Source organism: Perognathus longimembris, chromosome 12 (assembly GCF_023159225.1).
Source record: "Perognathus longimembris pacificus isolate PPM17 chromosome 12, ASM2315922v1, whole genome shotgun sequence".
Classification (NCBI taxonomy): domain Eukaryota; kingdom Metazoa; phylum Chordata; class Mammalia; order Rodentia; family Heteromyidae; genus Perognathus; species Perognathus longimembris.
In genome coordinates, this window is record NC_063172.1 from 5,979,985 (window position 1) to 5,993,422 (window position 13,438).

General features: G+C 49.2%; 1 protein-coding gene across 1 annotated transcript in view; it reads left to right on the plus strand.

Annotated features, from left to right (window-relative positions):
- Nucleotides 1–13,438, plus strand: part of Zfat (zinc finger and AT-hook domain containing) — a 134,853-nt gene that overhangs the window by 100,454 nt on the left and 20,961 nt on the right. The window contains exon 12 of the mRNA XM_048358468.1: nt 4,621–4,759. Within this exon, the coding sequence (XP_048214425.1) occupies nt 4,621–4,759 (139 nt within the window). The remainder of the gene's footprint in view (nt 1–4,620; nt 4,760–13,438) is intronic.

Consider the following 13,438-nt stretch of genomic DNA (forward strand, 5'->3'; position numbering starts at 1 on the left):
CACGTGTCTTAGGGTGCTTGAGCCCCAGCTTCTCTGGGGGAGACACACCCCCAGAGGATGTATACTCCGGGACAGCTTCCCCAGACGGTGCCTGCTGCTTTCCAGAGTGCTTGCAGCTGTCTGCGGCGGCGGCGCAGGAGCCTCTGTGGGCCCAGATGTTGGTGTGAACATTCTTAGCGTCTGTCTGGTGGGCCTGCGTTCTGTGGCCGGTGTGGTTTCATTTCCATTCGTTATTCTGGTTGAAGTTAGCCGCTTCTGTGTTACTGTGTGCCCTGTGCTCTCTTATTGAACGGCTAAACAGGTAGACATCTCCCCTGCATTTCATTTTTGCCTGAGAAAACTGAATCTTCGAGGTGAGAGGCATGATTCAGCTGCTCGAGCACCAGCAAATAAATGAAAGCATGAGATACCAAGTTTGAGTCCTGGTCTTAGACATCCCCCCCCCCACCCCCCACTGCCGAAAAAAATCCCAAGCCCTGAAACTTGGTTTTCTGTATTTTGTAACGTCTATGGAGATTGTTATTCTTCTTATTGCTGCAGTTTGCTTTCTGTGGTTAATCTGTTTCCTGCCTGCCTTTTCACTCTAACAAGTCTTCTCTGAGAATGACAGTGGTCGCAATGACAGTTAAAACTGCATATTGTGTACCAGCTGCTTTACATGTGGCATCTTTATTGCAGGGTTTTATATTCATTTTACAGATGAAAAAACTGAGGTGTAGGACGTGCTCAGAGGCTTTCGCATGGCACCACGATTTAGAGGTGCGGCTGGAACTTAACCTTGCATTGGCTTCAGAACCTCCTTGGCTTTTCTACTACAACATCATTTTTCTTTTTTTCTTTTTTCTTTTTTCTTTTTTTTGGCCAGTCCTGGGGCTTGGACTCAGGGCCTGAGCACTGTCCCTGGCTTCTTTTTTGCTCAAGGCTAGCACTCTGCCACTTGAGCCACAGCGCCCCTTCTGGCCATTTTCTGTATATGTGGTGCTGGGGAATTGAACCCAGGGCCTCATGTATATGAGGCAGGCACTCTTGCCACTAGGCCATATCCCCAACCCAACATCATTTTTCTTAAGTGGTGTATCTTTAAACTCTTGCTCTCATCCAGCACGAAGTCCATCTTCTTGCCTTTGTGTGGGATAATATGGGCTCTGAATTCATCGCTATTCTCCAACCTGCTCAAACACTTTAGAGTCACCTCCACATGTGTCGAAACATCAGCATTTGCTTTTGCACTTATTTCAACTTTTCTGACCTCGGGAAGGTTATATAATGTCTTTAAATTCAGCTCTCCTGTCTGGAATGAGAAAAAAGTATCTCAGGTCTTGGAAGAGGTTGTCAGGCGGAGAAATCTTGCATAGGAAGCACCTGTTGTGTATCCTGTATGTACTGATACCTGCGCAGGGGTGAGTCCTGCCGTCCTCAAGGCTTCCAAGTGCGGCTTCATCGGGGACTCAGTTCATGACCCGGTAGGGGTTGTGTTGCTACAGCGGAGGGGAGGCTACCCATAGCAGCAGTACGGGAGCAACATCGGAGCCTAGAGGAGCTCAGTCCCCAGGAATGAGAAAAGCTTTGCAGAGCAAGCCCAGCACTGAGGTCTGCATATGATACCTGAGTGAGCCAGTTGTACGTGACAAAGCTGCCAAGCAGGGCACGCAGGGGAAATTATGAAAAGGCTCAGGATGAAGGCAAGGCTGGCAGCTGGAGAAGGGAGCGAGGCCCAAGGAGTGTGGACTTTACGGGGTGTCCTAGGAAGACCCCGAGGCTGCAGCACCGAACACGGAGGGCGGGGACAGCGGCCGGTGCACGGAGCTGATTGCTGTTTATTAACCAGATGAGGAAATAATGGTCGCCCCCCCCCAGGTTGCAGCTGAGAGGAGGGCTGGACCGAGGAACTGTTTAGAAGCTGGAGCTGTTCATTTGGAACCAAGCCGAGGTCTCACCTGGCTTCTTATTTCTGGAACAAGATAGTGGACACACACGCTTCTGGGAAAGGCTCCCCTCTCGTAACCCTTGGCTAGATGCTGGCCTGAAATCTCTGAATAAATAACCCCCCCTTTGAGGTCTGACGTCGTTTGTCGTTGGCAAGTGTCGGATTTAGAAACCAGGTTTTATGATTTAGTTTGCCTAGATAGCATTTAATCTTTGGAGTTGACGTGTAAGTCCCCAAACTCACATACATTTAGGAAGTCACAGACCTGCTTTTTGTCATCAGATGTTGGGGGTCAGAGAACAGCGTCTGAGTGGCAGCGGAAGGTCAGCGGACGGATGCTCTGGAGGTGAAATCTCAGGACTCTGGGGGCGGGCCATGTAGGCGGGGCTGCAGCTGCCATTGGCTTAGGGATGCCTGGCCGTCTCCAGCGCCTGCCGTCTTCCTGGTGGACTGTGGCGGTGCCATGGTCATAAATACCGGCGTGGCTCGGCGGTGACAGTGCAGGAGAGAGGACCCCAGAGAAGTTAGGTGAGGGTTGATTTCATGGAGAGGGCAGGCGTGTGAGGAGCAGGAGCAAGACCCGGAAGGAAAGGAAGGGAAGGTCATCGTCCGCATCCCAGCGCTGCTCTGCAGGGAGAGGGACCCTGAGGCCCGTCCCCACCTCCCCGCACCCCAGCCGCCCCAGCGGAGCTCAGACTGCCTGGCGTGATCAGGGTGACCTTTCTAGATGGCTTGCTCTCTCTCTGTCAGTTGCGTTGATTACCTCATAGTTGCATCTGTTTGCCTGCTGTTCTTTAGGGAACACATCCTGTTAAACGCTCGTTGAATTTTAGTTGCATCCTGCTGATCAAGCCACTTCCTTCTGCAGAGCTCAGTCAATGAGCGCAGAGGGACGGGGCCTGCTGGGTTAGGGACAAAAAGGGAGCAGCTGTTATCTTTAACATCGTACAAAGGAGTTGCGGTCTATCAAAGCAGTCCACGATCAGTGTCACCCCTTCCAACGTTCTCACCCACCCACCCCTTCCCTCACGTTGCGTATGTTTTTAGGATACGTGTGACCACTTTTTTTTTGCCGTTTAACAAACCAGTTTGTGAATATGATGCGTCTTGATCTGTGTCGCCCTTCAACATTTTCACCCCAACCTCCTGAGCCGGTGCCGGGGAAGTTGGGGTGCTGCACAAGTCCTCCGTGGTGGGAAGGCAGCGCCACGCCGAGCAGCCCTTCGGCTTTTTGGAGCTGGGGGCTTTGAAGACATCTTAAATTATCCTCGAGCGGCTGAACCAAGGAGTTTCAGCGCATCCTGTGCGAGCAAGGTGCATCTTGATCAACGCCACCCCTTCCCCTTCCGCCACCACCTGGTTCTAGTTTCACATGTGCACACTGAGTGTTATGACTTCCTTGCGCACCCTTCCTTTCTCCATTGGGCTGCACTCCTCCTGGACCTTGTCCTCCCCAACACCACATTCCAGCTTCCTAGTAGTCATTTTGTTAAACTGTCATTTAACTGGATCTTCCTAGGCCTTAGTTAACATGGATTTGTACGTGTCCATATGGCCCTGTATGTCTTTACGTATCATATGTGCATGTTTATTTCAGATCTTCCACGTTTGAGAGAAAGCATGCATCCTTTGTCTCCCTCGGCTTACTTCGCGTAACAGAATGTTCTCCAGGGCTATCCATAGGATTTTGGTGGAAGTGGGTAGCTCGGAGACAGATTTCTCCCATGGCCTCATCTGTACCTGCTCTTGCCTACATGCACACATCCTGGCCATTTTTCTCCTCATTAGTGATTCTGCCTACGAGGAGACATGGGAATAATAAGGTGCTGAAACTCACGAGGCACTTTGTCTCCTTGGCCACACGAGAAGGATGGAGTCAATGCTCGAGTGAATCTGAAGTTAGGTTTGCAGGACCATTCTTATGTCATTTGCCCTTGGTCTTCCTGCCCCCCAGTGCCCTCTGCTTGCTCCAAGTGGGCTGTCTAACATTTCCTGATTTCCCTTTTTGATTTCTCTGTAAATGCTAACATTCCAAAAATAAGAACGTCATGATATTTGCTTATGTGGAGACAAGAGCACTTCAGAATGGTTTCGCTTTTGCTTTAACTACACAGTCATCCTGTGTTGGGATTTTAGACATTTTGTTCTCTGCTTGGTTGATATATATATGCAAAAACGTTACGAATTTGCCTTTGGTCTGGGTCCTTTTTTTTTTTTTTTAAATGAACCCTTGTGAGGCAGACCGCCAGGGCTCTGCGTGAAGGAATCCAGGTAGGAGTGTCGCATCTGGCAGAGCCGCCAGCCCAGAGCATCTCGTGCCTCAAGTGTGGTCTTTATGTGGGTGTTGTCCTGGGATGCTGCAAAGGTTGGGTCACATGGCCACCTTCCCTGTTTCTTTCCCTCCCAGGACAGCGTTCCTGTGGACCTTCCTCCTTATAGGATCTTCCTCTGTATGCCTGAGACGGAGCGGGGTCCTTAGGGCAGCTTCTAGGGAGGAGGGTTCAGTGCTCCAGTGGTACAGGAGAAGAAAAAGCCCAGGGTGATGGCCAGCTTTCTGTCTCTGAGCAATTGGCAGAGAGACGTGACTCTGAAATGGTGCTGATCTGTGGAGGGGCCCCTTGAAGGGGTGCTGCCTCCTCCCCCCCCCCATTTCCCTGAGGCCTACCTTTTTGTCTCCTTCCCCCCCCCCCCAGCCTTTCCGCTGTGCTCATTGCCATTACTCGTGCAACATCTCCGGCTCGCTGAAGCGGCACTACAACAGGAAGCACCCCAACGAGGAGTACGTCAACGTGGGCAGCGGGGAGCTGGTAGCCGAGGCGCTCATCCAGCAAGGTAGGTGGGGGGCCGGCGGGGCGCTGCTGCGTTCCCAGCCCGCTGAGCAGAGCCTTGTACCTTAGCCTCGTCCCCAGCCTCCCCCTCGCTACTGTGTGTCAGCACCGCGGGTGGCCGGGTTAACGTCACCACGGCCTTCACGGGAGTCTAACCGCGCCGCAGTACAGAGCCACTCACAGAGTCCCCGGCCGCCCGGCACCGTGTCCTTTCGGTATTACGTGCGCACGTGCGCACACAGCCTTTGCGAGAGTTTCACTGAAGTTGTTTACTCATTGACAGAGACATTTTCCTTTTCCTTTTCTATAGTGTCTTTCTAACTCACTTTTTGTTTTCTTTTTGTATCAGTCCTGAGACTTGAAATCAGCGCTTAGATGCTGTCCAGCTCTACTTTTTTTTTTCCCCCTTTGGTAGTTAATTAGAGATAAGAGTCTCACAGACTTTCCTACCCATGCTGGTTTTGAACTACGATCCTCAGATTTCAGCCTCATGAGTAAGCTAGCCACCACCGCCCGGTCTAACTCTTATAGGCTTTCCGTAACACAATATCAACTACAAGTTCTTTATATAACACTTTTACCTAGAGCATTTTAGAGTTTTTAGATTTTTATCTTCATTTTTCTTCAGTTAGATTTTGCTATTGCAAACATTTATTTCAATTACAGCAATGCTGTTGGAAACTTATTTGAGGGGAGTATGTCAACAGAGTAGCTCCTTTGAACAACTAACTTACAGACTCACAACATGAATGCCCGGAAGCTGGGAACTGTGTTGTCTGTGGGGGTGAGGTCAAGAGGAGGGGGAGCGGACGATGGAGAGAGGAAGGGAGGGCGGATACCACCGGTGTGCTGATGTGAAAACAGAAGCGGGTAAACTGAGGGGATGCGTGAGTTTGGGAGATGGGGGAAGAAAGATGAAAGGGATGACATTGGTCAAGGCACATTATACTCAAAAACTGACACGTTTAATTGAGACCCCCTTATACAACTACTTAAGGAAAATAATTAAAAGCCATGTTTGCAGACGGGCATTTTTGGGGTTACTTAAAGATATTTGTTATGCACAGATTACTTATTCATCCCGAGAAGGAAATACGTTTTATAACATTTAAAGGAACGAGAGTTGCTAAAAAAAACCCCGAATAGTCATGCAAAGTTTGAGTGTTGTTGTTTTTTTTTCTGCTTTGGTTCCTCACTTTTTAAAGTAAATAATCCCATTTTTCTGCTCGAGAGGGTGCAGCTCACGCATGCGCTGTTCGCATACGAGGCTGCCATGCTGAAGTCCACGCGCCGGTGATTCAGCTGAAATGGTCACGGTGTGCATCCGCCGCCGCTCCTCCCCCAGCCCCGTGACTGGGTGAGGCTGAAGACGGTTTCAGCAGCCCGTGCCCAGACGTGGGGCACATTCCGTGCAGCTGGGGGGTGGGAGTTCAGTTTTCCCAGCAGGCGTGAAGCTTCCCTTGCTGTCACAGCCCCGAGACGCAGCGTCACGGAACACAAATGAATAGGCTTCATCTCAGCACGTCCAGTGACAGGGCTGAAGACATGGCGGCTTAGCAGTCCTGACGGAGAGCCCGTGGCCTCTGCTCCCTTCAGTGGCCAGTACGGAGCTGGGGAGCACGAGCAGGGAGGAGGCGGCGTTCCTCTTGAGCTGTGCCGTCTGGGGCTGGTAACCTAAGCTGTCTGTCCTTAGGCCCTTCACCTGCAGGAGGGAGCTCCGAGCAGCCTTCTGCCATGGTGGTAAGAGAGGATAGCCTCGTGCATGTGGCACGGGAGACGGTTCCGTTCCTAGCTTTTCTGAAAATACGTAGGATTTCTAGGGTCATTGCCTCTCTGTCTCCCCCTCTGCTGGGCATCTAACCCAGGGGGACTCGCCTGTGCTAGGCAATCATGTTACCCTGAGCTGTAGTCCCCTGTTGCGTTATTTTTTGACAGCCCTATGTCGAGGAAGCACTGTGGGCAGAATGGGTTGAATCAGAGTCACCATAAATAACTAGAGGGGGAGGCTGAGCCTTGTTTCCATATCCTTCACCGCATAGACGGGACTGGCAGGAAATAGACATTTCCTGTGGCTAGTGGGCCCGGCCTGGGGAGCTGATTGATGATACTATCATCGCTCGGTGCTTCTAGACTTTCATCACTGCCTCGCAAAAAAAAAAAAAAAAATGTGCTGAGGTGGAAATGTTTCATGCCCCAAGTTTTCTGGTAGCTTTCTAAGACTCTGTGATCATTTAACACTTCCTGACAGGATCTGGGTTTTACATTGAATCTTTGAGGAGTTGGGTCTTCTTTCCTGTTGTGTCCACCCTCCCCAGCCCCTTCCAGGGACGAGCTGAAGAAGGACGATAGACACTGCACCATTGTGCTTTGGTGTGCAAACAGTCTGAAATGAAATAGCTGGTTGAGTATGAATGCAGATGAGCCATCTCAGAGCACAAAACTCTACTTGTCATGTCTGGGAGAGGGAAGAAGACTGGAGGGAAGAGTGGGAAGCTAGATTAGTTTGGATTAGTTTGAATGTTTGGAACGACAAAGAGGAGGAAAAAAATCCCGCTTCTTTTGAGTAATTTCAGGTAATTCTTCCCATGTCCACTTGCTTTTATTTTCTTCTGCTTGCTCCCTCAAGATTTCTTCATGAGACTTTATCATCTCTTTTAAAAATATAGCTGTGGAGGAAGATATATTAAAATAACACAGTTAAAAAGCCACACAAAATACAATTCTTTCAAAATTACGTTGCAGACCCCTTATACCAGGTAGAGGATTTCTTGTCTTGTCAGCCATGATTAGAAGTGTCACACTGTGACTTGCACAAGATCATTCTTTGCTGGGAAAGACTCTCATTCCCCTCCCCTCCCCACCAACTCCCACCACAGGGATTCTGGGAATGCAAATGCATGGAGATAGATAGGGTGGAGGCTGAAAGGGACCTGAAATTTCCCCGGAGAAGCCATTTCTGTTCTCTTTAGGTTTCTGAGGAACAAGGTCATGTTCTTTATCATGGGGTTGTTTTCATTCTGGGAATAGTGGTGGCTTGAGCATCTCCCAGTCGTGTTCCGGGAAGCATTTAGAGACCACTCTCCCAGGTCCGGTGGGAGAGCCCGACGTGGAGCCTTTGGCAGCCATTGTGGTGTCAATATGCGCTGTAACCTGCTCCATGGCTGCGGAGCCGAGTGTGCATTTGGCCTGGGCACTGGCACGAGCTAGCTCTGCACAGGGTGACACAGTCAGATCTCCGTCAGCTGGGTCCTTCCAGGAAACACTGGTTTACTAAGAACTCTCATACTTTTGGATAATTAGACTTGTCTGAACGCTACACAGTGTTCTTATCACTGGTTTGTATTTTAACGTGCATCTGGTATTTGGAGGGCTGATTCCTCTCCGCCCTGTTTGTTCATTAGTATGGATTTGAAGTATGGTCCCGCACAAGTGCACATTCGTGCTGTTTAAGGAAGACGTAGTTGGATTGTTTCAGTGGGCTCTCCCTCCCTTTCCCTAAAAATATGCCCGGGGAAGCTAGCTACCTCAGGGACTGGCTCAGGAAATCCCAGGAGGTGAGATGTGTCAGGTATTTTGGTGCCACGCTTTTAGGATCTCTTGGGGAGTGTGGAGGGGTAAAAATGGTGCTTAGCGCGCTGGCCACTTCCCAGTGGCCACAAAGCACCTCTCTGTGTCGCTGAAGTGTACACAGGAAGAAGACTCCAGCCTCACGTGGGGTCTCTGCAGAAGAAAGCCAGTATCCACCTCAACAATAGTTTGCCAACAGTAGACCTTATTCTCCATTTTTTTTTGTTTTGCCAGTCTTGGGGCTTGAACGCGGGGCCACTTCTGGCTTTTTCTGTGTATGTGACACGGAGGAATCGAACCCAGGGTTTTATGCCTGCTAGGCAAGCACTCTACCACTAAGCCACCTTCCCAGCCCTATCCAATATTTTATTTATTATTTATTTTTATTAATTAAATTTTGTTGACAAGGTGTTGTGCAAAAGGGATACAGTTACATAATAGGGCAGTGAGTACATTCCTTGTGATATCTTACACCCTCGTTTTTCTTTCCCTTCCCTAGATCAGGTAGGCATATATACAATACCCATTGTACCAAAATCATATACAGTAGCCACGTGGCATACGCCAAAGGAAATTCACCTAGAACTTTAAATATGACATCAACAATAGAGTTATCCTGGTGGGGGATTTAGCTCAGTGGAAGAATATTTGCCTAGCAAGGGCAAGGCCCTGAGTTCAATCCTCAGCTCTGAAAAACAAAACAAATTAACAATAGAGTTAACTTGTAGTAAATACTTGATAAGTAGTTCACATTTAGTTTGCTTATTTGCATATTTCTTCTTTAAGCATGCATTTATTCAGCTCCTACAATATGGCTGGCACTGTGCTAGCCACTGGACTTCAGTGTCAAATGGAAATTTTATGGAGGCATTTATTGCTATTTCTGTCTAGTCTGAGGTCAAGAAGTAGGCAGCTTTGGCCAGGGCTGCTTGGTCTGATGGCGTGGCTGAAACTGCGGGCACTCGATGGCTGACCCATGCCTCCAGGCCTCTTTTGCACTTGTTAATTTTGCACATGTCTGGGCACGCACATTCCCAGACTGCAGTTCACTTATTTTAGGCTTCCTGTTGTACTGGGATGACACCACCACACCCAGCTTTCCCTGTTGAGATAGAATCTCATGGCCTTTGCTGGCCGGGCTATTCTGAAACCTCAGTCCTCCCGATCTTGGCCTCTTACCAAAGTAGGGTGAAAGACACGTACCACCATGTCCAGCTATCAATTGAGAAAGGGTCTCATAAATGTTTCTCCTTAGGCTGGTCTTGAACCACAAACCTTTGGGTCTCAGGCTCCACATAGCTAGGATTACAGGTGGTAGTCATTGGTACCTTTGCTTCACTTGTTAATCTTATAAAACACAATCGTTCGGTGTCCACTTTCCTTGGATAATGCAACTGCTCTTGTTCCAGCTTTCCCTGGGGTGCTTGGATTCTTTTCCAATGACTCCATAACATGGCTTAAAACAGCATACATTCCCTTAGCTTACCAGTTCTGAAGGTCAGAAATCCAAAGTGACTCTCACCAAGCTAAAACCGCAGTGTTGACAAATCTGTGTTTTCTTTCTGGAGACTCTAGAAGAGCATCTGTTTTCTTGACTTTTCCAGCTTCTAGAGGGCCCTACACTCCTTGGCTTATGGCCTTGTCCTCTGTTTTCAAAGGGGTAATGGCCAATGGAGTCTTCCTTCATACCACTATGTCGGTTTGTCCTTGATTCCTTTTATAAGAACCCTTAGGATTATAGCCGACAAACTTGATCCAGAATGATCTCCCCCTATACATTCCTGAGCTAACGTGAACTAACATCAGTGAGGTCTCTGTCCCATGTTGGATCACACATTCACGTGTTTCAGGTAATAGGAGGTCCAGCTCTCCAGAGGTCCCGGTATTCTACCTTCCTTCAGGATATGAGTGAGTGTTAGCACTTTTGCCTTAGCAGAGGAGAAACCTAGACCAAGATGTTAAGGCTGTTACTTTAGGTTACACGAGCACAGGGTACATCCTGACCTCTGACTGCCTCAGCCCGTGGCGTGCCGCGCCTAGACTTTGATCATTAACCATGAACTTGAACTTTCCACAACGTCAGGCACCACGGAGAAGTGCGAATACTTCACTGCCCGAAACTTGTCTACCAATGGCTCCTGACATTCTCTGCTTGTGTCTGTGTAAGCATTCATTCTGTGTGAAGAAATCGTGATATGGAGGTTGAGTTTTTAGGATATGTACTTTATACCAGCACTGTGAGTAAATATACCAAGTCTTCCATTGACCTTTACTGTGCATTGCTAAGAATTTAATAAATCCAAAGAGAAATTAATTTCTCTCCGCTCTGATGTCAATTAACTAGCTTAGTTAGACATTCAGTCTGGATTACAAATTTCTATTTGTTGTTCTTTAATTAAAGTCACTATGGTAAAGGTTGGAGTTTTTAATTAGTGGGAGAGTATTAGCATATTAAGTTTAATTTAAACATGATATAAGGGTGGTGTTTTTTTTTCCTCCCCAGTTTTCATTAAAGAGTACATCGGAAGGGATGTTCAGTTTTATTTTGAAGCCTCGCTTGACCTTACACCTCTTGGTCTGCTCCATTGCTCCATGTGCACTATTTCATTGAGAAGCAGGGCCAGTGTAGGCAGAGGCAAAGGGAGCCCTCACGCCTAGCAGCCTTCTCAAAGATGGCCGCTCGAGAGGCCATATGTTAGGTGATCAATGAGCGATAACAAAGGATATTAAAATCTAAGTTCAGCTATCCTCTGGCTGAGAAAACAAGCCTATTTTATCTTGTTTAAACAAAGCACAGATCTCATTTCTGTAGACTGTTCTGGAATGTAAGAAGTTGTTGTCCATCGCCAGTCTTTCTGCCTCTGCGTGTCCTCTGTCTTGGGGCTGCTGTGCGCTCTTCCATGCCCCTAGGGTCAGGGGAATGCAGCGTGATGAACCTGTGGGGTGAGGGATGTACAGTTGGCCTTTCTTTGGACTGGCTTCCAGTTCTGCTAATGACTGTTTGGAGATGCAGCCAGCCCTTCGGCTGATGGACGAGAATTCCAATGATGGGACAGTGCCTTGTACAGATGTGTCGATTCCATCGACGGGGACCTGGGCCAGTAGTCATGGCTGCATCTGGGAGATGATTCATTACACAGTGCATCCCCAGGAGATGGTCTTTCTTTCTTTTTAAGATAATTTGTTCAGACAACCTCTAGATCAGGGCAGAATTCCTCTGCTTCTTCTTTGGGAGTCCAGGGAGCAATAAATAACGACGACAGCCTGAGACACCCTCAGTGCTCAGCTTAGCTCCTTTTGCTGCATACCTAAAAGCATCTCGGTGGTTTCTGCAGGTCGCGAAGGTATTGGAGAGATGGGACACTCGAATGTAAATGGCCTAAGTGATGAAGAGAGGCAAGGAAATGGGGACCTCGTGTTACTTTCTTGGTTTAGACATAGAATCGATCGTTTTTTAAAAATAAGAATTAGAGTTCCATGGAGTAAACTTGGGGGAGTCAGAAGAGGCTTAGTGAACACAGCTCTCCTCCTGCCTGGGTTCCCTGCTGCCCACCTCCAGAGCAGCGGTGATGCACATTTCATGGACTCTTGGAAGCAGGGCTCTTCAGAGCACCTTGGCTCTACTTCTTAGGAAGAGGAAAGACGGGGCTTCATCTGGCCCTTCAGTTGCTGTTGGATAACATTCCGTGAACTTACTGGCTGAGGGGAAGGTTGAGTATAGGGGGAAAGGGCACTGAGGAAGGGGGTGGAGGGAGACGGACCCAAAGCAAGAAGAAGATTTGCAGAGACCTGTGGATTGAGGGCCGATCAGATGTTGGGAGCTGTGACCTGAGCAGTCAATACCCCTTCTGAAGGCCTGGGAGCCCCCTGCCCTGGTGGAGGTGACGTCTTAGAAGAAGGAATAAAGATGTATAGGAAGGAGAATGGAAACAGCTCGTGGCTGTTAGCTGCGGTGATGTCCGTCTGTAAGGAAATGCAACGATGAGTTCTGGATGGTGCCATCATCGGGGCCTCTGATCCTGGGGTCTCAGGGGTTCCACGGCCTGCTGATCTCATTTCCGAATGATAAAGGAGGATCCAGCCATGCGTCATCGCTGCGAGGGTGGAATGTTGGTCCCTGAAGGAAGGAGATCCCCGTCCCCATGGGGTCTGCCCACCTAATGGACGCATGGGAACGGTGGGGGAGGGGGGTTGTGCGGGAAAAGAAGAGGGAGTTCTGATCTCAGGGTCTCATCGTGGCGGCGGAGGAGGAACTCGGTTGGTGAGGATGGGGACGAGGGGGCAGCTGCAGTCACTCTGTGGACGGCTGGAAGGAGTGCACTTGGGAAGTCCTCCAAGGTGAGAACAGAATGCGGAAAGTCAGTTTGGCTGTGTGGTTTGCCTCTGCGCGCTGGCATGCAGGCAGGGAAGGTGGGCGGTTGGGTTGATTCTGTGCTGTGGATTTGCCAGGCAGGTTTTATAGAAAGACACACCGAAAGCTTGGGCTCTAGAGTGTTGGCTCCCTGGAACCAAGAGAGGCGGGCGGGGTGGCCGGGAATGGAAGAGGTGCAGAGGCTGGCGATCCTGTGGAAGGCGGAGAAGACGAGCGTGCAAGCAAGAGAATTAGCAGAACAACCGGCAGGATGTGAACTAGGCAGTGGCGATGGTGTGTAAGTGTGAAGTAACCCGACGTCTGTAAACCAAACTCAGTTCTGTGCAAGAAGCTCGTGATTCTGAGGAAATGCACATGGAGCTACTCAGAGAGGAAATCATTACAGCAGCGACCGAAGGGGGCCTGGATTATATGGACTAATCCTCAGGAAATCATTAAAAAAAAAATCCGAAAAGATCTAAACAAGTAGCTAGCTAGGTGATACGGAGATGATATGCCAGAATTGCAAAGAAAACAGAATCCAGGTACAGAGATCACAGTTCACGAGGGAGGGGCCAGAGCAAGCCCGCCCTGAGAGGTGAATGATAGGAGTTCTTCCTGTCCACGCTGCAGAGATCCCAGAATACGGCCCTCCCGATGGGAACAGAAAGAAGCGCCTGGGTCTGGGGAGAGGCAACTGTCAGGTGGAGTCGGTGCGGGCAGGGAGGACGCAGCCCACAGCTCGCCAGGGGAGGGAGGCGCTGC